Source organism: Doryrhamphus excisus, linkage group LG19, assembly GCF_037039965.1.
Source record: "Doryrhamphus excisus strain RoL-2023G ecotype Guam linkage group LG19, RoL_Dexc_Guam_v1.1, whole genome shotgun sequence".
Lineage (NCBI taxonomy): Eukaryota > Metazoa > Chordata > Actinopteri > Syngnathiformes > Syngnathidae > Doryrhamphus > Doryrhamphus excisus.
The window spans coordinates 5562992-5586340 of NC_136375.1; the positions used below are offsets into that span (position 1 = coordinate 5562992).

A 23349-nucleotide genomic window follows, 5' to 3' on the forward strand; every position below is an offset into this window, starting at 1 on the left:
AACATAAAATAAAATGTCAACTGTAGTCGCCCAAAGACAGCTGGGAAAGGCTCCAGCATCGCGACCCTGATTAGGACCCTTATAAAGCGGCACAGAAAATATATAGATAAACAAACAAACAAATAAATAAATAAAGGCGGTACGGCGGTCTAGCGGTTAGCATGCAGACCTCACAGCTAGGAGACCAGGGTTCAATTCCACCCTCGGCCATCTCTGTGTGGAGTTTGCATGTTCTCCCCGTGCATGCGTGGGTTTTCTCCGGGTACTCCGGTTTCCTCCCACATTCCAAAAACATGCTAGGTTAATTGGCCAGTCCAAATTGTCCATAGGTATGAATGTGAGTGTGAATGGTTGTTTGTCTATATGTGCCCTGTGATTGGCTGGCGACCTGTCCAGGGTGTACCCCGCCTCACACCCGGAGACAGCTGGGATAGGCTCCAGCACCCCCGTGATCCTCGTGAGGAAAAAGCAGTAGAAAATGAATGAATGAATGAATAAATAAATACAGTGCAATCTTGATTACTTGACAGTATCCCTGCATTTTTCCTCTCTGCTTTAAATCAGGTTTTAGGGGGTTTCAATGGGAGGGTTAGGGATTCCTGTGGTGCAAATGAAAGCACTCCTTATGACTAAAAATGTTATTATTGACTCAACTCTTTCACAAGTATTGGGACACCTGGCTATGGCACTATTATTTTTTGTGTTTTCTTTACAATGGAACACACTTGTGGATCAACAATTGAAATAGCTTTTATTCATGATTTCTTCATTTTTCAGCACAACTTTTCCTCTTTTCTCCAGACATACAATACGGCAGATATGAGGCCATCGGTGTGCCTCGCAACACACCTCACACACCTCGACCTTATCACGTAACGCACCCTACACACGTGTTTTCTACCCCCTTTTCCAGCCTTCTTGCTGGAACATATAAGGAACAAAAAGGGTAAAAATTGGTTGAGACGTGTCAATTAGAGCCACAAATGAACTGAGACACAAGTGTGTGTGTGTATGGTAACCTTTCCAAAATTAAAGTCTTATGAGTCCCCTTGTGTGTGTTACCTGTTAATAAATTAATGTAAACCACACATGGTGAATATATATTTAGGTCCAGCTTAGGTTTTTACAAACATTTTCCATTTGTGTCTCTTCATAAACCCTCATTGTGGATTCTGTCGCACCCCTGTGGTTACAACAAGTATCACACCCTAAACACATCAATTCCCTTTGCCTACAGCTTCAGTGATTTAGGAAACCTGGCTTTACAAACCAGTAAAGATATCAATTAAAGATACAACTCATCTCCATTGTGCATCATTAATGAAACTTCTTTCTGAATCCGAATGTGACTGCAGCAGATTGTCGTACAACTCAAGCATGAATTAATCCCATATATCAATATACAGTTATGGAAAGTAACAAAATCAACAGTTCCTCACAAATAATAATTTAAAATTATCAAAAAAAAATGGAAACATCCTATTCAGAGTACTCAAGTGTTTAAGTCACGCGCCCCTTGGTGGTCAGAGTTGACTAGAAGAAGCATCATTAACAGCCTTGAATGTTCCCTTCAGAGCATCAAATTCATTGCCACCATTTGCCTTCTTTTTTTTGGAAAGAAACGACATTCATGAGAACTGTTTACACTCATCATGAAATAACATAAAGACGCAAAAACACAAGCAGAAGACGACAAAGGGATGAGGTGTCATGGAACACTTGAGTGAAATGTGGGGGTTAAAAAGCACAACCACGTGAGATCCTTCTCGTCTCTTATTGGTCGCTAGAGGGTAAACAGGAAGTAGTTTCGCCGATCGAAACGCTCACGATATTTCATTAAACTTAAAGGCGACTTTTACTGCCTATTACTGTATTGTTTCAGAGTGTAACGTGGGGACGAAAACAACAATATCTTTTTAGTCTGCGTTTCAGCTCCGAATCGGTTGATGAGCTCGTAAACTTGGTCTCAAACCAACACCTGCCGCATGACAACCACGTGAACTCAATCTCTTCTCTTATTGGTCGCTAGAAGGTAAACAGGAAGTAGGTTTGCCGTGGCCCGCTCGGTTCGGTGAGTGAAGCTGTGCTACATAACAGAGCACGATATTTCATTAAACTTAAAGGTGATTCTTACTGTATTGTTTACATTGATTGAGTATGTAAGATACCCTTTTGAAGCATGGTAGTACATACAACCAAAACAGTCGCCACACCAACTAAGAACTACAGTTCCCACCTTTCATGTTTGTAGACCTGCAGTGTGTTTTCTCCAAAAACAAACCATGTATGATTTGAAATGCCCCAGTTTTTGTATGATTCGGTTTCATTAATTGGTAATTAATAATTAATTAGTGGAGCTCACAAATAATTATTAATTGCCAAAATTTTCATACATTGTCTTCATTATTGTAACAAACGAGTCTGTTTGCCCAGTACTCCATCGTGCCCAATCAAAGCACCCTACACATCTGTGCATTTTTTGAAATTGCCAAATAACCTGCCACGGGGGCAAAGAAAGTTGCGAGTGTTGGGAATTCAATAAAAAAGGTCAACGTATGATGCTGGCACACCCTCGCCACCTCTTTCGTCAATTTGTTCATTTCATTCATCATTTATTATTATTTCACATTGTATTCTGCATGTAAAACTATAATTATGCTCTATAAAATGTTTTTTTTTTTTTTTACAATATTATGGGGTATCAAGAATTGATTAACATTAACCCATTAAGGATTTACTTTATTTTCTGTGGGGAAAATTGCTTCACTTTTTGTCGGACCTTTAGGAACAAATTAATAACAAAAAACAATGTTCTTTTTAAAAGCAAAATGTATCACAACAAAGGATGTGACTTTGCTCTCATCTTGTATTGGTTGCAACGAGGGACTCGGGTGTCAAATGGCGCAAAGAAACGCAACCTGGATTTGGTCATCTCCCAGTGGAGGTTGGATTGATGTCTCGCCGGCCGATCGAAACGGACTAAAGATGTACGATACGGAGTCCAAACATGAAGGAATGGTGCATATTTGGTGTGAGGACGACACAAGTCAAGACAAGTCAGAGCTGACAAGACGTGAAAAGAAGACGTGGAAGATAGAAGCTGAAAGTGACCCACAAGAACCACATCATGTGTATGGGTGGGTGGGACCAGGGCCAGTGAATGACAGTAAGGCACAGTGCTTCGCTAATGCTTGATGGCGCTCACTACACACTGATGACAGACACCGCAAACAGCACATTAAACCTCATATTAAACCTCATATGGACTTTTCCAAACGTCACTACTCTTTGGATCATTTTGGCTCAAGCGAGTGTAGTCAGGAATTCTGCTTTTCAACCTAATTCAAATAAATGAGTAAAAATGTAAATCTACTTGCACAAATCCCCCAAAAGCCAACAAGTTAGTTATCCATAAAGGAGGATTACGGCCCACCTGAAAAACAGGAAAATCTACCACAATTAAGTGATGTAAAGAATAAGCGGCCTGAAAAACCTCTTAAAGAAAAACTGCCCATTTTTTTGGAACTGTGCTCATCATCCACAATCCTCATGTCAGTGGTTCTCAGTTATTTTGTCATGCCCCCCAGGTCTCAGGATCTATTTATTTATCTCTCCTGTACAGACTGACCTTGAAACTGAAACCGGGAGAACGCAACAAAACAGAGCGCTGTGAAGCATACAAGCGTACTCAAGAGTCACATTACATGTTGAGTACCATAAATCTGTACATGTTGGCAGGTCTGCACAAACACTGAAAGTAGTCCCTGCCTCTCACACAACCCCAGACTGGGGGCTTGCTTCACTATTTGGGAATCACTGCCTTATAAATATGAAGCATCAACACGTTTTTCCCTTTTCTGTGCATTCTAAGAAGAAAAACAGCTAGCATGATGGAGCTAGCAATGCATGTAATGGACACACCTCTTTTGGCTAAAAAGACCTCTAAAAAAAAAAAACCTCCAATGACATTTGATGGTTTTACGTACATGCTGTGACCATTCAATACCTGGTACATTCATGATAACATGTAATACTTACAGTATTTTTGTCATTTTAAGCATTAAGAACCATTAGTACCAGAACTACTTTCCTGGGCGCATTGATTTCATTGATTGGGTTTGAATCGCCGCTGCTCTCCCCATCCACGTGTGGGTTTTCTCCGGGTACTCCGGTTTCCTCCCACAACCAAAGAAGACGTATTAGCGCTAACAAACACTGCAGTAGTACAAACCTTGTTCCACTTGCTCCAAATCACTGGAACAGACACCCCAGGCCAGCACGACCAGACGGATAACTGTCCATGGAATAAATCACCATATTGATTGTGATACATGGAGAACATAGTCCGTCTAGCCGTGTACAAACAAAACATTGAATGTGGGCTAAGGTTGTCTGTTTATAGTTTGTCATATGTTTGTTGTTTCCTAGTCAGTATAGATTTGTCTCCTAAGGCATTGTTTTGAAGTGGGCTCGTTACCTCTCGGTACTGACGTGAGGTGCTTTGACACTACACCAGAAAAGTAGTTCTTCCCTGTTGCTGTAGCTCGGTTAATAGGCAGGTCATGTTATGTATAAATGGAATATTGCTGTTGTTTTTTAGAAGATGTCCATTGTTAGCTCCCTCGTGATAGTTGTTTTTCTCTGTAGAATGCACAGAAAAGGGAAATACACCTTCATGTTTCACATGAGGATGGTGGATGATGGAAAAAATTAAATTGACTTAATTATAGATTTACTGTATAATGATATTTTATCATTAAATTGATTATTTTTCTGCCATTTTCTGTTCTTGTACATCTAGCAGTGGATTTGCTGGAACAAACCTCATCCATGTGTATTTTTAGTCGCATAAAAAGCTTTTTTGTTTTCAAAGGTGACGACAAACATAAATAACGCAAAATGATTCCTTAAATATGTAAACTAAGTATATTTGGTGCGACCGCAACACAATGGAAAAGAAAGCTTGTTTTGATTCATATAAGCCGTGTGTTTTTGTGTTTTGGAGTGAACCTTCTCCATATTTCGGCCAAAGACGAGACGAGGGGGAGGCTGCAGAAACGTTGCCATTGTTGGCGTATAGTGCAGGTTGCAGCCTCGTTGCCAATCTAAGTCAAAGACGAACTAAACAAAGACTTTAGGTGCTCACCAACCATGCCCCTCTCCTTTAAGTCCGTGTAGGCCCCAGGCAGCCTCCAGTACACACTGGAGTGTCAATGTGGTTCTGGTGGTTGCATTCAAGCTCCCAGAGGGATGCGGTGGCCGGGTTTGTGTCGCCGCGTATGGGTGTGTTAGCTGAGGTAGCCAGAGGAGGGCGCCACCGAGGAGGGACGGCGGGAGAGCTGCTTGTGGAGTGTCTCCAAAAGGGGGGGGGGGGGGGGTTGAGGTCGTGGAATGCGTGTGGCTATTTCTTCATTTCGTTTCCTGGCTATTTTCATCCGTTTGTGTCGCACATAAGTGTACCGCAGATGTCGCGGGACGTTTGCTCGTCACAATTTATGTTTCCCTGAGAGTATGGTGCGGTACATCTCCTCGTCCAGCCGCACATAGCGCCCCCTGCTGGAGTCCAGGAAGTACAGCGTGTCCGACACTGCTTTGGGGTCGAAGCCCTCGCGACGCAGGTCTGTCTTCTGGAACTTAAAGGTTCCTAAGATGATGGAAAAGACATGTACTGTAAATGTTGCAAACTTATCAGTGAACTAAATGAACTAAATTCATACATTGGTTTTCATTTGTGGTTCTGCAGTCGCCCGCTAGAGGCCGCCAGAGTATAGTCAAAATGTGTCGCAATGTGAAGCAGTTCTTCAACTAAAGCAGTGGTCTCAAACACGCGGGCTGGACACTAGTTTGAGGCCCCCCGCCTTGATATGAAAGTTTAATGTTAGTGCGGCCCACGCAAGTTTGATATGGATGCTGTATGGTATCATGTACCCAGAAAAAATTATTACGTTTGATTAATGTTCATGTTAAAGGTTAAATAACTGTTAATAGTTATCCTCCCTATCCGTGTGGAAGTGGTAAGTTTTTGGCTATTTACGTTTAAAGGAAATAACTTGAAGGCTACCGTTTAGGTCGCTAGCTCTCTAATTTGCGAGTTAGCATGTGTCTCAAGACCCTGCAGTTGCACAATATGTTGTAAATAAAAAGAGTATAAATGTGACTATAGTCGTGTTTTGTCATGTCTACAGAGCTCTAGTAATGCTTTGTTCATTTTAATCTGAAAAAAATAATTTGTCTACTCACCATCTATATGTGGTTTCTTAAGTTTTTATTATTATTATATTTATTTTTTTATTGATTGATTTTCTTTATTCTTGATTTGTTTATTTTTTTTTTCACCTTATTTTGTGCAGAAAAATAAAAATTAAGATATTTGAGAACAGTGGAATGTTTTATCAGAGCTTTTCTTGTAGAAAATCGGAACCAAAGCACTGAAAAAGTTTGTATATTTTTCTGTTTTTAATAAATGCGTTTTTTTTTTGGAAAACCTGATGTGGCCCAACCTTGCCCAGACCCTAGCTCCAGTGGCCCCCAGGTAAATTGAGTTTGAGACCCCTGAACTAAAGGAACAAATAGCTCATGAGAATAGATTTCTTTTTGGCAGTATATGCCATAACTGTTAAGTGATTTTGGTTATCAATAAAACCATGGAAATGGCTAATTATCAGCTCTTAAATTAAACGTTTATTGTCCAAAGAAATGTACCTTGAGTTGTACCAGGCGTGAAAATAAGCAATGTTGCTGTAATGTTGATTATGGAGGATTCTTTTACCCGTTTTGTTGACTTCTGGGAGAAAGCGCAGGAAGACGGGCCTGGCGTATGGAGGCAGAGCCTTGTCCAGGTCCTTCACAAACTTCTCCAGGTCTGAGGAGTGATTCGGATCGGCGATGGCAGCCATGCCAGCCTTTCCTTCTGCGCCTAAGCGTGCAAGAAAGGCAACGTCGGTGCTGGAACAACAATGTGGTCAACTAGCGCGTTGATGTGTATACCAGGTACTTCCACGCCGTAGACGACCACGTCTTTCATGTCGAGCAGCCTGCTCAGCGTCCCCTCCACCTCAGTGGTGGACACGTTCTCGCCTTTCCAGCGGAACGTGTCTCCTGTCCTGTCCTTGAAATACATGTGGCCGCACTCATCCATAATCAGCACATCGCCTGATGATCGGGATGCGGCGGGTCAAATTAGCACACAATAACAAACCCACTTCATCATGTATATACTATGTGTGCTAACCGGAAAGATAGGCGCTGTCTCCCTTCTTAAAGACGCTGTGAGCGATCTTCTTGCTGGTGGCCGACTGATTGACGTAGCCATCGAACCTCCGCAGGGGGTCATTCTGAATGATCCTGCCCACCAGCTGACCAGGCTCGCCTAAGGAGACATTGGGTAAGCGAGGACCTCGCTGACTTATTCCTCAAAGTGACAGGAAATACGCTCACCGGGTTTACAGGGGATGCAGACTCCGTCCGGCCCTCGGATGAGCTCCATGGTCTCTTCGTCCACACGCACCAGTCTGATGGGGTAGATGAAGGGCAGGATTTGGCTATTGAAGCCACACGCTCCGATCTGAAGGACAGATGTCAAATACAGTCCTCAATATAACCCCCAAAAAGAAACGCAGAAGAAAGATGTTAAACCAATCCAATGTGGATCTGTATACGGCAAGTCACGGCTTTCAAACCAAAGTGCATTTTATAAGAACTCACCGCAACCGGCACCCATATTGGCTGGGATTGAATGAGTTCATATTTCAACTTTATGCTACTAAAATGATGTTATTTTTCCTCATAATATTACAACTTTCTACTTCTTCTTTTTCTTTCTCTCTACAAAGAAATACATGTTAATTCCTCTTGTTTATAAATTCACACATACTTGGGAAACAGGCACCAAAAACAATCACATTGTTTATACTGTAGTATATACTGTACTACTTTCATGATGTACTTTCTTTCTCTTTGGGCTTTTCCCTTCAGGGGGCGCCACAGCAAGCCAATCTCCTCCATCAAACCCATGTCCTCCTTCACAACATCCATCTACGCCTCCTACCTGGCAGCATCCCCAACCATCTCAGTCTGGCCTAAAGGACTTTATCTCCAAAGCATTACAAACATGTAATGTCCCTCTGATGTACTCCTTCCTGATCCTATCCATCCTGGTCACTCCCAATGAGAACCGCAGCATCCTCATCTCTGCTACCTCCAGTTCTGCTTCCTGTCTCTAGACCGGTGGTCTCAAACTTGCGGCCCGCGGGCCAAATGCGGTCCGTGGGATGCTAGTTTGAGGCCCCCCGTCTTGATATGAAAGTTTAATGTTAGTGCGGCCCGCGCAAGTTTGGTATCATGAACACAGAAATGATAGCTTTGTGCACGCCGGACACTATTGATGCTATTTTTTCAGATGTAGCGATGCTAACTTGCTAATTGGGTAAAAGGGTTAAGTTTAATTAATGTTCATGTTAAAGGTTAAGGTTATCTGACAAAAAATAATTTCCCTACACACCTACTATATGTGGTTTATTAGTTTTTATTATTTGCTATTTGTTTTATTATTATTTTATTTATGTATTACTGATTGATTTATTTTCTTTATTTTTTCATCTTATTTTGTGTAGTAAATAAAAATTAAGATATTTGAGAAAAGTGGAATGTTTTATCAGCGCTTTTCTCGTGGAAACCGGAACCAAAGCACTGAAAAAGTGTAGGGTATAGCAGAAGCAAAAGCATTGAAGACAGTTATTTATTTTTTTCTGTTTTTAATAAATATGTTTTTTTTTTTTAAACCTGATGCGGCCCAGCCTCACCCAGGCCTTATCTCCAGATCTACAAAGACCCCTTGCAGCTCCCTCTGACCTTCTCTCTACTTCTCTATGAACATTCTTAAAGCAAATACTGCATCTGTAGAACTCTTTCTTTTGGCATGAAACCATACTGCTGCTCACAGATGCTGACTTCTGCCCTTAGCTTCAACTACTCTTTCCCATAACTTCATTGTATGGCTCATTAGCTTTATACTACCTCTGGAGTTGCCACAGCTCCGCACATCACCCTTGTTGTTAAAAATGGACACCAACACACCAGCGGCTGCAAAGAGGCCGATGCGGTGACATGTTCCTACCTTGTTGTCAAAGTTCCCTAAGCTGCAGTTACACTCGGTTGCTCCGTAGAACTCTGCAATCTGCGGAATGTTGAAGCGCGTCATGAATTCCTCCCATATGGACTGACGCAGGCCGTTACCCAGCGCCATGCGCACGCGGTGTCGCTTCTCCGTGTCGCGGACCGGCTGGTTGAGCAGGTAGCGGCAAATCTCACCAATGTACTGGACAATCTGGTGACAGAGGAGGCAGGCTGCTTGGGACCATGACGAAAACACCAGCGGGGGGGGGGGTCGGGGGGGGTGCAGCATTTGGCTTACGGTGCAGTTGTATTTGGCGCAGTCGTCCCAGAAACGCGAGGCGGAGAACTTCTTTCTGATGACCACAGTCATGCCGTGGATTAGACACTGGCCCACTCCCACAATGTTACCTGTGGACACACACTGATATGCATCAGCTGAACCAATAAAAGTTACTGCATTAAACTTGTAGTATTAGTAAACTGTTTACAACCTTCTAAATACCTTCTTTAACATTATTAGAGCCATATAAGCATGAAATAACACCCCTATTTCATCTTTAAACCCCTATTTCCCAATAATTTTTGCTTCATAATTTTTGCTTTGTTACATTACTTCCTGTGGTGGATATGGTCTCATCAATGTGACACACACTAGGTCACACCCAGTGACCAGTGTAGAATACCTACATAGCATCACGTCTTAATGCGTTATACTGAATTTGTATTTGCCATTTTTATTCTTGAAAATGCTTCAATTAGGCCAAATAACATTTCTGAAAAATCATAGAGGGGCGAAATTTGAAACGCAAAGTAGCAAGGGATTACTGTGTGTTTTTAAAATTGTATAATAAATTACATTCATTCATTCATTGATGTATTGTAATGAATGTTTTTAACATGTTTTTAGCATTCATTCATTTTCTACCGCTTATCCTCATGAGAGTCGTGGGGGTGCTAGAGCCTATCCCAGCTGTCTTGGGGCGAGAGGCGGGGTCCACCCAGGACTGGTGGCCAGCCAATCACAGGGCACATATAGACAAACAACCATTCACACTCACATTCATACCTATGGACAATTTTGGAGTCACCAATTAACCTAGCATGTTTTTGGAATGTGGGAGGAAACCGGGGAGAACATGCAAACTCCACACAGAGATGGCCGAGGGTGGGATTGAACTCGGGTTTCCTAGCACAATAAATTACATTTAAAAGAAAAATATGTTGAAGTTATATATATTTGAAGGCAAAGTTTTTCACTTCTGACTTAATGTCGATACCCCAATTTGAATAGCTGATGATGCTGGTACTATTGTGATACCAGAGCTCCGTTTGTTTTAATATGCTGCCATGCCAAAATATCAGCAAATGTAGCCCAAACAATATATCAATACGGATTGGCCCCATCTGTAGTTATAATTAAATATCAGTACTACACAATGCCTTTTTGCTCAATTTTTGCACACTTTTGCTCTTTTTTTATTTGACTTCTACAATGTACCACGGTTCAATTCCACCCTCGGCCATCTCTGTGTGGAGTTTGCATGTTCTCCCCGTGCATCCGTGGGTTTTCTCTGGGTACTCCGGTTTCGTCCCACATTCCAAAAACATGCTAGGTTAACCACTCCAAATTGTCCATAGGTATGAATGTGAGTGTGAATGGTTGTTTGTCTATATGTGCCCTGTGATTGGCTGGCCACTGGTCCAGGGTGTACCCCGCCTCTCGCCCAAAGACAGCTGGGATAGGCGACCCTCGTGAGGAAAAGCGGTAGAAAATGAATGAATGAATGAATGCATGTACCACGGACCACGAACAGCCCCAGGGCCACACTTTGGGGAAACCACAATTCTCATCAACTATTGAGCTTGGTTGAAAGTGAACAACGGCAATTAAAAAGAGAAGGTGAGTGTTATTAGAGCTGGGACGCAGGCACTTTTATTGCAAATGTTAATCCAGAAAGGTGGGCTGTCCAACCTCTGAAGGAGTGTGGAAATACACACAGGAAATACTGTAGTAAAAGCCGACCAATCACAGGCTTTGTTCGCGTTGCCCCAGCGTGAGGTTAAGTTAGTGTATGCTAGTGCTTCCATGGAGGAGCTTGATCAAAGCTTCAGAAAACCGGGGAAATGCAACTAAAGTCCTACGTCAAAATGCGTGCAGCACATGAAAAAAATGTTGACAGGTCTACACAATCCATCCATTTCCTAAATGTGATATTTTCTTGTACCTGCAGAGTGGTAGAGCGGAAGGCAATCATACAAGACGTCATCCGATGTCATCCTGAAGCCATAGTACACCAAAGCCGCCATGCGGTAGAACCTGTGACCCAAGTCAAAAAGCAGTTTGGTGCACTACTCCACACACACGTGAAAATCTCCACGGATCAATCACGCATCAACCAGTCCCAGTTGTCCTACCTGCTGTGCACAACAATGGCAGCTTTGGGCATCCCGGTGGTTCCGGACGTGTAGATGTAGAACAGGCGATCTGAAAGACACCCAGCGGTGACATGTGATGAAGTAGCTTCAAAAGGAGGTTTTACGGGCACATTAGTGCAGTACTAAACAGGGGTATCAAACTTTGTGTCACCTTGTTGACATCCAAGTGGAGGATTACTATGGCCTGATCACCCTGGCTGTTTTATATGTACAGTTTACTGTACAGTCGTCCCTCGTTACATCACACCCTCCCTCTATGGTGGTTTTTCAAAAATGAATGAAGGATCACTGTTGTGGTTGAATACAGCCAATTACTGCATTACTGTAAAAATACATACATATTTAAGCTAATCCTACATATTTATGTCTTAAATGGCTTATTTACTCTCATCACAGTATGTCTACTATATTGAGTAATACAATACAATACCGTCCGAGAGGCGGGGTACACCCTGGACTGGTGGCCAGCCAATCACAGGGCACATATAGACAAACAACCATTCACACTCACATTCATACCTATGGACAATTTGGAGTGGCCAATTAACCTAGCATGTTTTTGGAATGTGGGAGGAAACCGGAGTACCCGGAGAAAACCCACGCATGCACGTGGAGAACATGCAAACTCCACACAGAGGGTGGAATTGAACTCAGGTCTCCTAGCTGTGAGGCCTGCATGCTAACCACTTGTGCTAACTAGCCTGTTTTTTAGCATATTTGCCTAAATAGAGCATTTTTAAGCATATAAATATCAAATGATATGAAATAAATCAACTATAAAGCATTTAGAAGATACATTCAAAGACATTTGTGACGATATGTAGTATTCTACACCGGTCAATTGGTGTCAGTAAAGGGCTCAGCGAGAGACACAAGCACCAGACTTGAGCACCGAAAAACAACAGCCGCAATAATCCCTACCACGGGTTCTACTATACTGAATCATACAAATGTAAATGTGACTATAGGGGTGTTATTTTATGTATTTACGGCTCTAATAATGCTAAATAAAAATGAAAACCTGTATCTGCAAGGTGCCTTAGCTCGGAAATATAATAAGGAATCCTGCTTTGCAAGAATTATTATTATGTTTTTAATTTGTTGAATGTATATAGTACAGCCTTGGATGTTAGCTGAGCCTTTAGCTTCCTTTCTTTAGCATATTTACCTACAGTGAAAAAAAAAGAGTCAACCCAACAGACATGTTTATTATTAATTATGGACTTTTCCATTGCCCTCATGCAGCCAAACATTACTCTTGTAAAGATTGCTTGATCATTTCTGGGGCGTGGCCTCCTTACCCGTGAAGCAGCGCTGTGGTCGACTGGGCAGGTGCGAAGGGGCGGCGGCCAGCAGCGGCTCAAGGCACTCTGTCCCTCGTGGCACCCGCTTGGGGTCCCAGTCTCCCGAGCAAAACATCTGCACCGTCTTGCCCATTGAAGCGTGGACCTCAGACACAGCTGGGGTGGGGAAACAAATGTTACAAAATGTTTTAAAAGGCTTTTAGCAACCGTACTGCCCCCTGGTGGTGGTTCCCTTCCATCTGTAGCTTTAAAAGGCTAGCAGCCATTAAGTAAAGAACAGGGGGAGGATGCGGTGCAAAGCAAGCACCCTAAATTACTCTTCAGAGGCTGAGAGCAGCACTTTTACACGTTTTTTTTTCTACATTTGGCAGCTACCAGGTGGTCAAAGACTAATTTATGAGCACTCTACAACGCTGGGCTGCACTTTTCCAACTCTTGTGCAGATAAGACAATAGTATCTTATTGCAGGTTACACGTTCGCATATGAACTGATTTCAATGTTAGAGGTCATTTCATCTTATCACATACCTCAACATAAGAAGCCATAAAGCAGTTATGACAATGGCCCGGTACAAGGGTGTCCAAAGTGTGGCCTGGGGGGCCATTTTTTTTTTGACCCACAGCATTTTCTAACAATATAATTTAACTATATATAAAAAAAACAAACCCAACAATTGCAAACATGTAAAAATCAGCAGTAAGTTTACAAGAATGAAGTCAAAATATTATGAGAAAAACGTAATAATTTAACATTGTAATACTATGAGTACAAATAACAAAATTTTAGTATCAGAAAGTCAAAATATTAAAGAAAGATGTTATAGAAAGTTGTAATTTTTGGAAAATTTGCGGAAAAAAGTTATGTCATGAAAAGTCATAATAAACAGTATTTTTAAAGTATTACAGTTTTCTTTAAAGCAATTCCACCAGTGATTTCTGAGCAAAATTGCAGCTGTCTGTGTAGAAAATATCAGAATAACTATTTTTTAAATAAGGAATTACTGTACACAAAGCAGCTCTTTCAAGAATTCAAACCCAATTCAGGCTTTATCGGGATGCTGTGACTTCCTTCTCCTTCATCACTTCACCCTGTCCGCTCCTCCAATCTGCTGTAGGAGCCATTTAAAAGCTCCATTGACTGATAGTGAAGAGCCATCAATCTTTCATGAGCTCTGTAGCCTTTCCTGAACGCCACTCAACATCAGCGCACTCAGCAACACACAGTAGCACCTCAACACAGTGAAAGTGCTCCAGTATGAACACGCACTACAGTCTCCGCTTTTCATGACGGTTGCCTTCCGGGTAATGATTGACGAAAAAAACTCACACTTATTAAACACATTTGAAGTATACATGTACACCACTAGTGAATGATAATGTAAGATGACCCATGAATGGGTGGAATGGGAGTCACGGTGCAGCCTTTAGCTTGGTTGTCCGGCTAGCGCTAGAAGCTACAGTATCTAATCATATATGAACTGGTGTTCACCTCGCTGCAGGTTTTGAGGTGGGACTGACTTTGCAAAACGATGGTGCGTTCATGTACAGGCAAATAAAGTACAAAATCAAACATGTAAAAATTGTGTATGCTGTACATCAGGGGTTCTCAAATGATCTCAACCATTTTCTATTCCATTTAATCGCGACACGTCTTATCTGTTTCCGTCATTTTTATTTGTATTTTTCACTTTTCTTGTACTTTTTATTTAATGTGTTTAAGTCAGACTAAGCAAATATATTGTGAAACATTATTACATGTCCAAATTGCATTTTAGAGGAATTTATTAAGCCGTTTTGTCAAGGAAACAAGTATGGACCTGAAAACTGCATGCAAATAAGGTTTAAATTCAAATTAAATTAAAAAAATAGACTAAATAAAACCACAGAATTACATGAACTAGCACCTCAATAGCCAACTTGACACTACTATCATTCTTTGTTTTGCCCAACTGTAATGTGCAGGCGACGGGATCACTGCAGGGACACAAAAGACGGCCATTGCCATCTTAACCATTAGCAAGCTAGCCAGCTAACTGGTTAGCCTCCAATTGTTTACTGTATTCTAAACTTAAAGGGTTTAAAACAGAGTGAGGAAGCAGGACCAAGAAGACAGAAACTTACCACTTCCACAAGGAATAGGAGGAGAACTTCTTTTCACTCTATCATGTCAGACAGGCCATTGCTGATTGCGTGCAGTGTGATGCTAAGCTAATGTCATAGTGACCAGAATAAGGTCAAAAACCCTTGGCTAACAGTTACATCTATTAAAATATTTAATCACGATCAATCGTGTTTTGTACATAGTTAACTCATATATAATAATAAGAATAGGTTTTTGTACCACTCAATAAATGACAATAAAAAACTACCAGCAGTGCACCAGTAACTTCTCACCTCCCTCTGGCAGGCAACGTAGTCCGTGACTCAAATCACGGCAACAGTAAATACAAATTTAGGTCTTGCTACAAGAGCCATCTGCCAGGGCTTAGTAGCTCAATTTACCAATTAAAAATAGCCTTATATTTCTCCATTTCTGCTCAATATGTGCTCACTTTTAGCTCCACAGTCACCGCTACGTTACCTCGAACAAGACGTTAATCAATCATAAAAACAGGAAGCATCCGTCAACTTTGACAGCCCTACTTTCAATACTTTTATGCTATAGTCAACCACAAAACAGCAATCATTTATTAGTGAAGTCATTTTCGAAAAAACATAATTCCAACCACAGCAATGAATGTATACTGTACAAAAGACTCCTTGTTGTACCCTGTTCTGTTCTGGTTTATTTCAGGCTGACATGTGTGCGGGTGTGGTTCCGAATTACTACGCTGGTCGGGTACCTGAACGTGTCACGGTAGCTGCTAGCTCCGGGAGTTGATGTCATGGTAACTGTTTAGCTCCGGGCGTTGATGTGTCCACACGGACTTCGGGTTTGATGCTAGGTATAGCTGTGTGCGTCTGTAAACGTCAGTAACGTTTATTCTCACTTATTTTATCGTTAGATGCCGCTGATCTATATCCCTGTTGTATAGTGTTTTGTGCCGTTACGTCGAGCCACCTGGCTGGTTGCTAACTGCCTGTTAGTTAGCCTTGTTAGCATCGCTGCTGTGTTGCTGTTCATTTGTGAACATATTGCTAACTCATGTATATTGTAGTGGGCTTTGTGCTTGTGCTTGATTCCATTGTAGTCACTTATAGACTCATAAGTTTGTGCTAACTAGTATTGTTTTGTGTTCCCACACAAAAGTACATACACATGCCCCCATGCGCACCCACCTACCTGTGATGTGACACGTGATCCAAAATAAATAAAGCAGCCATCAATCTGGATGTGGACGTCCCTCATTGCTACTGCGCTCTGGAGTGATTGCTGACCATTGCTGCACCCAATTAAACCCCCCTTACTACATATACGATACTTTAATGTCATTAATGCTATGCTGTCTGCGACCACCCAGAGTGGATACCCGACCCACTTTTGGGTCCTGAACCACCAGTTGAGAACCACTGCTGTATATTTTACCAGTATTGTTATAGGTGTTATTACCCACTAAAGGTGAATGAAATGTGCTTTCGGCAGAAGATCGGCTACTATGTTGGGCTGTGAACGCTTAACCTCGGATGTACGGGGAGCGTCAGGCCTTACCGTCAGTCAGCTCGGATCCAAACACCACAGCCTTGGAGTTGGAAATGGTAACGCAGTGCACCAAGGCCTCCAGTCTCAAGTTAAAGTTGATGAGAGCTGCCTCCACGCCGATTTTGGCCATGCCAAGCCAGAGCCCCACGTACTGGGACCTGTTCTCCATGAAGATGGCCACCACGTCGCCCTCCTGGTTGGTGGGGGATAACATGGAAAGCACAGCTGGTTACATGCCCTAATTTGCCAAAACTAGAACATTCTTACTTTGAAGCCGCGCTGGAGCAGCAGGTTGGCCACTCGGTTGGAGTACTCGTCCAGCTGTCGGAAGGTCCATCTCTCGCCGGTGCCTTCAAAGATCAGCGCCGTTTTGTCCCCGTGGCGACGCACCGTCTCGGCGAAGATGGCGGGAAGGGTGTTCTTCTCCCGGAGGTGGCGCTTGACGTTCATCTTGACCCGCAACAACACTACAGCAGCGCTGAACAATGACCACTACTTCATTAGCATGTACGTATTAGTATTATTACTTAATTAGTATGTATTAGGGGTGCACAATAATTATGGGACTGATACGATTTTAAAAACACTGATTCATACCGATTTTAAAAACACGCTCCAATGAGGCAAGATTACTGTACCGTGCGGGTGATGACGCAACATCAAAATCTTATCGGTTTGAAAAAAAAAAATCATGCATCTCCAGTATGTGTCAATACAGTTTAATATTGTAGACAACCACAATGTAGCCCACCGGACGGCCGCTAATGTTATTCGTCACCACTTATGCAGATCAGTCTTTGCTCTGTATTGTCCTCATTTTTATTTTACGATATTTGCTGAGGCTTGTTTGTAAATGGCAAAAAAAAAATGGATGCACCCATAAAATGTCCTAAGACTGCCCTTTTTAATTTTTTATATTTATCCAAAACAGAACTGGCAATGAGCTTGGCAACAACAACAGTAAAGGGTCATAATTCAACATGGCCGTCTGACTCAGCGTGTCATAAAAGAAATACATCCACAGCCAACTACTACCACTAGTGGGGCATAATAAACAACTCCCTTAACTCTAAACATGAGCAACTGTTTGCAAAAGGGTGCCACAAGGCATGCTAGGACCGATCCTCGTAGTGCTTCCCAGCATGCCGTTCGGCATTTGCTTTGTAAAACGGTGCTAAAGTTACATGTTAATGTATTTGTTATGTATTGTTCCCCATATTATGTGTTTGCACTGTGATTGTAGTTCGTGTACAGCACATACAGTATTACAGTATTATACCGTGATCTCCGCACTGTGCGACGGTATGTAAGCCTCACCCACCAGTCTGTAGACTGCAGGTGTCCCAATCATAACATGGGATATTTAGTACATGGACATGTTTTTCATAGGTTTTGCTTCAATAAATGCCTTTTTTCCAAACAGTGCATGTTAAAGGGAAACTATACACCGGTCACCACCTCCATCCAGCTCGTGACTTCCTTATATGGGCGTGCCCGGGTCCAACCTGTTAGTTATACAATTTTGACCAATCACAGCGGAGTGTGCGCGCTTGGAGGTAGGCCATACTAACACATCAGCAACATGTAATGTTTTATTTCACTTGAACATGCATCAGATTACAATTGAATGCATCACATAATCAGTTCATAGTTCCACAAGTCCAAAAGAAGTAGGAAGAAGCAAAGCTTATTAAATCCTACCCCTCCATCTGGTACTTTTACAATCAAGTAACTCTTACATTTGTTCACTTCTTGCTTTCCCAATATCATTTTTTTATTTTATTTTATTATTTTTTTTTTTTTGTCACGTACCGAAGTACGAGGTGATATGAGCATCCAATGCCATAATGGGTACCATAGTAAGTGTCAATATAGTGATATATATAGCACATCATGACTGGTTCAAGACTCTTCATCCTTGTATTTAGCAAACATCAACTGCTTGTATTGTTTCTTGAATTGGCTCATCGTTGCGCATTGTTTGAGGTCCTTCCATCGTTTGATTCCACATGTACTTTTGCTAAGTGACGAAAACAAAGGTCGCTACAATAATGTCACCTGAGAGCGGATTTGTTATCTTTATGAAGGCAGGAATTTTTCCGACACTTCACACGGTATCGTGCAGCCCATTCACACAAAATTACATCTGGTTAGTTCACTTTGCCTTATCTCTATCAGGAACGGAATTTCCCCTTTAAAAAAATAAAGCGCGGCGACTGAAGGGAAGCAAGTTAATGCGAATGTAAATATTGACATTACCTTTGCTATTCTTTACCCTCAAACTCCTTGGAATATTTCTACAACCTGCTCTGCCACTACTACGCTTAAAAACATACCATTAAAGTTAATGCTTTTGGCCAGATGATGACAGGGATGCTTACAGAGACGACGCTCGCATATTTTGCATGGGGCACGCTCCAATTACCGCATGGTGACATTTTTAGCTCACGTTCACAATACAACACGACACGACACGCAGGCATGGAAGGTATGAATGACACTTGAGACACGCAGGCACTTACTGCAAGTCTCGGCCGATGGTTTTAGCGAAGATCCGCAGGAAGCGCCATCCTCCGCTTCCCATGTAGAAAATGAAGATAGCAGGCAGAACCTGAAGCCAGGGCAGACGTGCCACCAGCCTCAAGACCAACAGCAGGGCCGTGCAACACGCTAGACGTAGCATCCTGTAACAATAAGACACTTGGATTAAAAAAAGGTAACATAGGTCATCAACGCTCACATCCTGACTGCACCAAAGGTCGTTTTCTGGATAAATACGCCACTGAAGCTGCAAAAAAAGGTTATAGCGAGGGAAAAATGTGGCGTTAGTGTCCAGGTAGTGTCGTTATCTGCATGGTCACCTATCATCAGAGCTTTTTTTTACACACTTGTGACCTCCTATATTTAAAAAGAAAACCCAAAGAGATACGAAGCACCTTAGTGAAACAAGTGTTTTGTCACTTTAATGCAGGGGTCTCAAACTCAATTTACTTGGGGGCCACTGGAGCTCAGGTCTGGGTGAGACTGGGCCGCATCAGGTTTTCCAAAAAAAAACAAAAAAACGCATTTATTAAAAACAAAAAAATAAAAAAAAACTTCGCTTTGGTTCCAATTTTCTACAAGAAAACAAATCAAGAATAAAAAAAATCTAATCAATCAGTAATAAATAAATAAATATAGTAATAATAATAAAACGGCAAATAATAAAAACTTATGAAACCACATATAGTTGGTGGGTAGACAAATTATTTTTTTCAGATTAAAATTAACAAAGCATTATTAGAGCTCTGTAGACATGACAAAACACGACTATAGTCACATTTATACTCTTTTTATTTACAACATATTGCGCAACTGCAGGGTCTTGAGACACATGCTAACTCGCAAACTAGAGAGCCAGCGACCTAAACGGTAGCCTTCAAGTTATTTCCTTTAAACTTAAATAGCCAAATACTTACCACTTCCACACGGATAGGGAGGATAACTATTAACAGTTATTTAACCTTTAACATGAACATTAATCAAACGTAATAATTTTTTCTGGGTACATGATACCATACAGCATCCATATCAAACTTGCGCGGGCCGCACTAACTTTCATATCAAGGCGGGGGCCTCAAACTAGTGTACTGCGGGCCACATTTGTTTGAGACCCCTGCTTTAATGTGTTGATACACAGGGGTGAACGTCTTTTTACACTTTTGTGACCATCAGCATTGTTAAATTGCTAACTCAAACATTGCTATGTATACAATGTTAATACATCAAAGCACCTTGGGGGACCAACCGTGTACACTCTGCTCTACAGTTCATGTTTTATTATTGTCAGCATGTTGCTGACTTGTACAAAACTAGCCAATGACTTGTTTTGTATTACTTATTATCACAAATAGTCCACTTTGCACTTCCATTTGGGAAAACATTGCATATGTGTTTTCCCATTGAAAAGAAATGGCAGAAAACACAATATTTAAAAAAAATTATTTATGGTTAGGTCTATAAATAAACAAAAACACCCCAACTTATAATCTAAAAGGGGCTCACATTTCACATCCACAAGGTACAAAAATGATCTTCTTCCAAAAGGTGATGTGATATCAACGTGATATGATGACTTTTGGCAAATAAAAGCATCAAAGTTTTTCCGGTTATTTCAATTTGCTTCTAAAAACACAATTTAGATTTTGGTGGCGAGTGGTTAGTATGAAGGCCACACAGTCAGAAGATCGTGAAAACCTGGGTTCGATTCTCCGGAATGTGTTCCTACCAAATTCAAAAAATTGAGCTAATTGGCGATTCTATTCCATAGTTATGAATGTGAGTGTGAATGGTTGTTTGTCTATATGTGCCCTGTGATTGGCTGGCAACCAGTCCAGGGTGTACCCCGCCTCTCACCAAAAGACAGCTGGCATAGGCTCCAGCATACCCGCACCCTAGTGAGGATAAGCGGCATAGAAAACGGACGGATGGAGAATCTTGAAGCAGTTTTAGCATCTGACTTGGCTGAAATTGTCATGATGGTGTTTACGATCTTCCTTGTGTGGACCTATCAGGCTAGGGGTGTCCCAAGTGCGGCCTAGGGCCATTTACAGCCCGCGGTTTGTTTTTAATGGCCCATAGTACATCAGGAATATAAAGTTAGGCAAAAATGGGGAAAACAAGAGCAACACAACACAAAGCTTTTGGTTTCATTCTGGGGTTTAGCCCAACGTTTGCAATGTCCTGAGCCATTTGTGAGTAGTGTATATCGAACACAGGAAGTGAACACATTTATTACTGGCTACGTTAACATGCAGTCAAATAACCCTATCATAACCGGAATATTAGCAATAAACCGGTTGCGCACGGCCATGTAAACACCAATAACCCTTTTGAAAAACCCAAATATGCTCATATTCCGGTTTTTAAATAACGGAATATAACCCCCGGGTTACTCCTTTTCTAACCTGAATATTGGCTCATGTATACATCTATCAGGATATCCCCATTGAAAGGAATATTGATTTGTGTTCTGCGCATGTTCCATTCGAAAGGAATCTTGGGTCTTTGACAGGAAGTATAGAATTTGAAAACATGTCAGCATGCAAAACCGCACATTTTTGGAGCGAGGAGGAAACTAACCATCTCATTTATGTGGTGAAAGACAGAAACATGTTCATGTCCTTTATAGACGGTCTATATACGCCTTGCTGGTGTTGTTGTTGCCTACAGGAGGAATAAGCAGAATGATGTTCTCCCTGTGTCGAGATGCTGTCCATGTGTTGCTGTTTTGATCGGGATATCCCATTTGTTTACATTTCCAATGCTCTGGCATGTAAACGGGTTATTCAGAATGTTGACACTGAAACCAGAATATTGACACTAACCGGAATATTATAATATTATGTATATATATACACACACACACATATACATACATAACATTTAACAGAAAGAATATACATATAACAATATTACAGTGGTTCCGTGCCTTGGATTTTAAGTTACCTCTGCATTAAATTTTATATTATTAAGTTATACCGTCAGAAAACTGTAAACAGGAAGTGAACTCATATGATGACAACCTGTGCTTGGCTTGGCGGGAGGTGGGGGGTAATAAGTGACAGCTGAGAGGCGTCCAGTGACACCGTAAGACCAGGATAGAGGACGAAGTCTACATTTTCATGCTGTAGGCATGGGTCATAATGAATAAAACAATCATGGAAAGACCCTGCGAGGCACTGCTATTGTTAGAACAGACTTCTATCGTAGCAGTCGTAGAATGACTGCTGCCTTCACGCACAATTGGAAGGAGTTACAGAAAAGATATTGTGGCAGCTGCTGCTGCACCCGGAAATGTTTTAGGCGTGTAGCATCATATTGCGGTAGTGGGATGGCCCTATATGAACCATGTGCGCGTTCACAAAGGGCCCAAATGGTTCCTTGTGGACGTCCACGCACAAAAAAAGATGCAGGTGAACGGCTGGGTAGGATTCCACCAAACACAGTGGATGTGCAGCACCCAAATGGGTTTAGCGCCGCTGATCGCCGGCAAGGTTGACAGAGGACAAGCGCAACGGTCACCATCAGGGAAGCTTTTGTTACAACACACGCCTCTCACCTGGTCCGGTCACAGCATGGAAGGTGCAAAGAAAAAGAAATCCCAGACGACGAAGCTCCCTGATCGGCTTACAGGCCAGCCTGATGGTCGGTGCCCTTCTCCGCCTCTCACTGTCGGCTTGATAGCGGCGCTAGGAGACGCGCACAGTCGGATACACGCACCGGGATCTCCCCCCTCCCTACCCTCTTCATCAAATTCGCCCTGCTGTCGACGTCGACTTTGACCCGGCGAGCATCACTCGTCTGCTACTCCGATCCGTGATATGATTTCCCGCTCCATTGTGCCTGATAAAAAGCCGATAGCAAGCGCAATTCCAATGACCTTATAATTTTCTCAGCAGCGCCCGCCCACCACCAGCATAGCAGTAAAGGCGTAAGCGGTGATTGACAGGCGCTGCCGCCAATCCGCGACGGATATTTCCGACCAAGAATGGGGAGGGCGCTAGACGGGAAAGAAGACGCGGCCTTCGCCTGCCTGCCTGCCTGACGCCGCCTGCTGCTCGCCGACACGCAGCGTTTGTGTGTACCCGGTAGTGGACAAAAAAACTGATGCGGAACTGTGGCGGTGCTACGGCGCACGCGTTTAGGCTCGCTGCGTCGCACCAACGCGCATGCGTCAACACAGAACTATGGTGTTCAAGTTTTCTTCTACTATTCCGGCGTCAAAATGTAAAGAATAGTATTTTGTGTGATATTAAGAGTCGTGTCTTCCAGATTCAATTTTTTCCTGATGTAGTCAGAAGAATATACATTTCA

The 23349-nt window shown here is 42.2% G+C and overlaps 1 protein-coding gene across 1 annotated transcript; it reads right to left on the bottom strand.

Annotated features, from left to right (window-relative positions):
* Nucleotides 1-734: 734 nt before the first annotated feature.
* On the bottom strand, nucleotides 735-23306 carry slc27a4 (solute carrier family 27 member 4). The gene is made up of 14 exons (XM_058057128.2): nucleotides 22595-23306; nucleotides 19017-19178; nucleotides 16762-16972; nucleotides 16504-16687; nucleotides 12852-13010; nucleotides 11530-11599; nucleotides 11340-11431; nucleotides 9413-9522; nucleotides 9116-9325; nucleotides 7438-7564; nucleotides 7232-7369; nucleotides 6988-7152; nucleotides 6770-6916; nucleotides 735-5644 (listed from the first exon to the last, which is right to left on the bottom strand). The coding sequence occupies exons 2-14, from the start codon at nucleotides 19175-19177 to the stop codon at nucleotides 5487-5489; spliced, it is 1932 nt and encodes a 643-aa protein (XP_057913111.2). The 5' UTR covers nucleotide 19178; nucleotides 22595-23306; the 3' UTR covers nucleotides 735-5486.
* Between the last annotated feature and the right edge of the window lie 43 nt (nucleotides 23307-23349).

Bases quoted from the DNA above. Each gene is read 5' to 3' on its own strand.
- slc27a4 (XM_058057128.2), bottom strand. From the start codon at position 19,177: ATGCTACGTCTAGCGTGTTGCACGGCCCTGCTGTTGGTCTTGAGGCTG. The intron at 16,973-19,016 runs GTAAGTGCCTGC...GTCATTGTTCAG, and splicing joins ACCATCGGCCGAGACTTGCA to CGCTGCTGTAGTGTTGTTGC. The intron at 13,011-16,503 runs GTAAGGCCTGAC...TCCCCACCCCAG, and splicing joins TGGATCCGAGCTGACTGACG to CTGTGTCTGAGGTCCACGCT.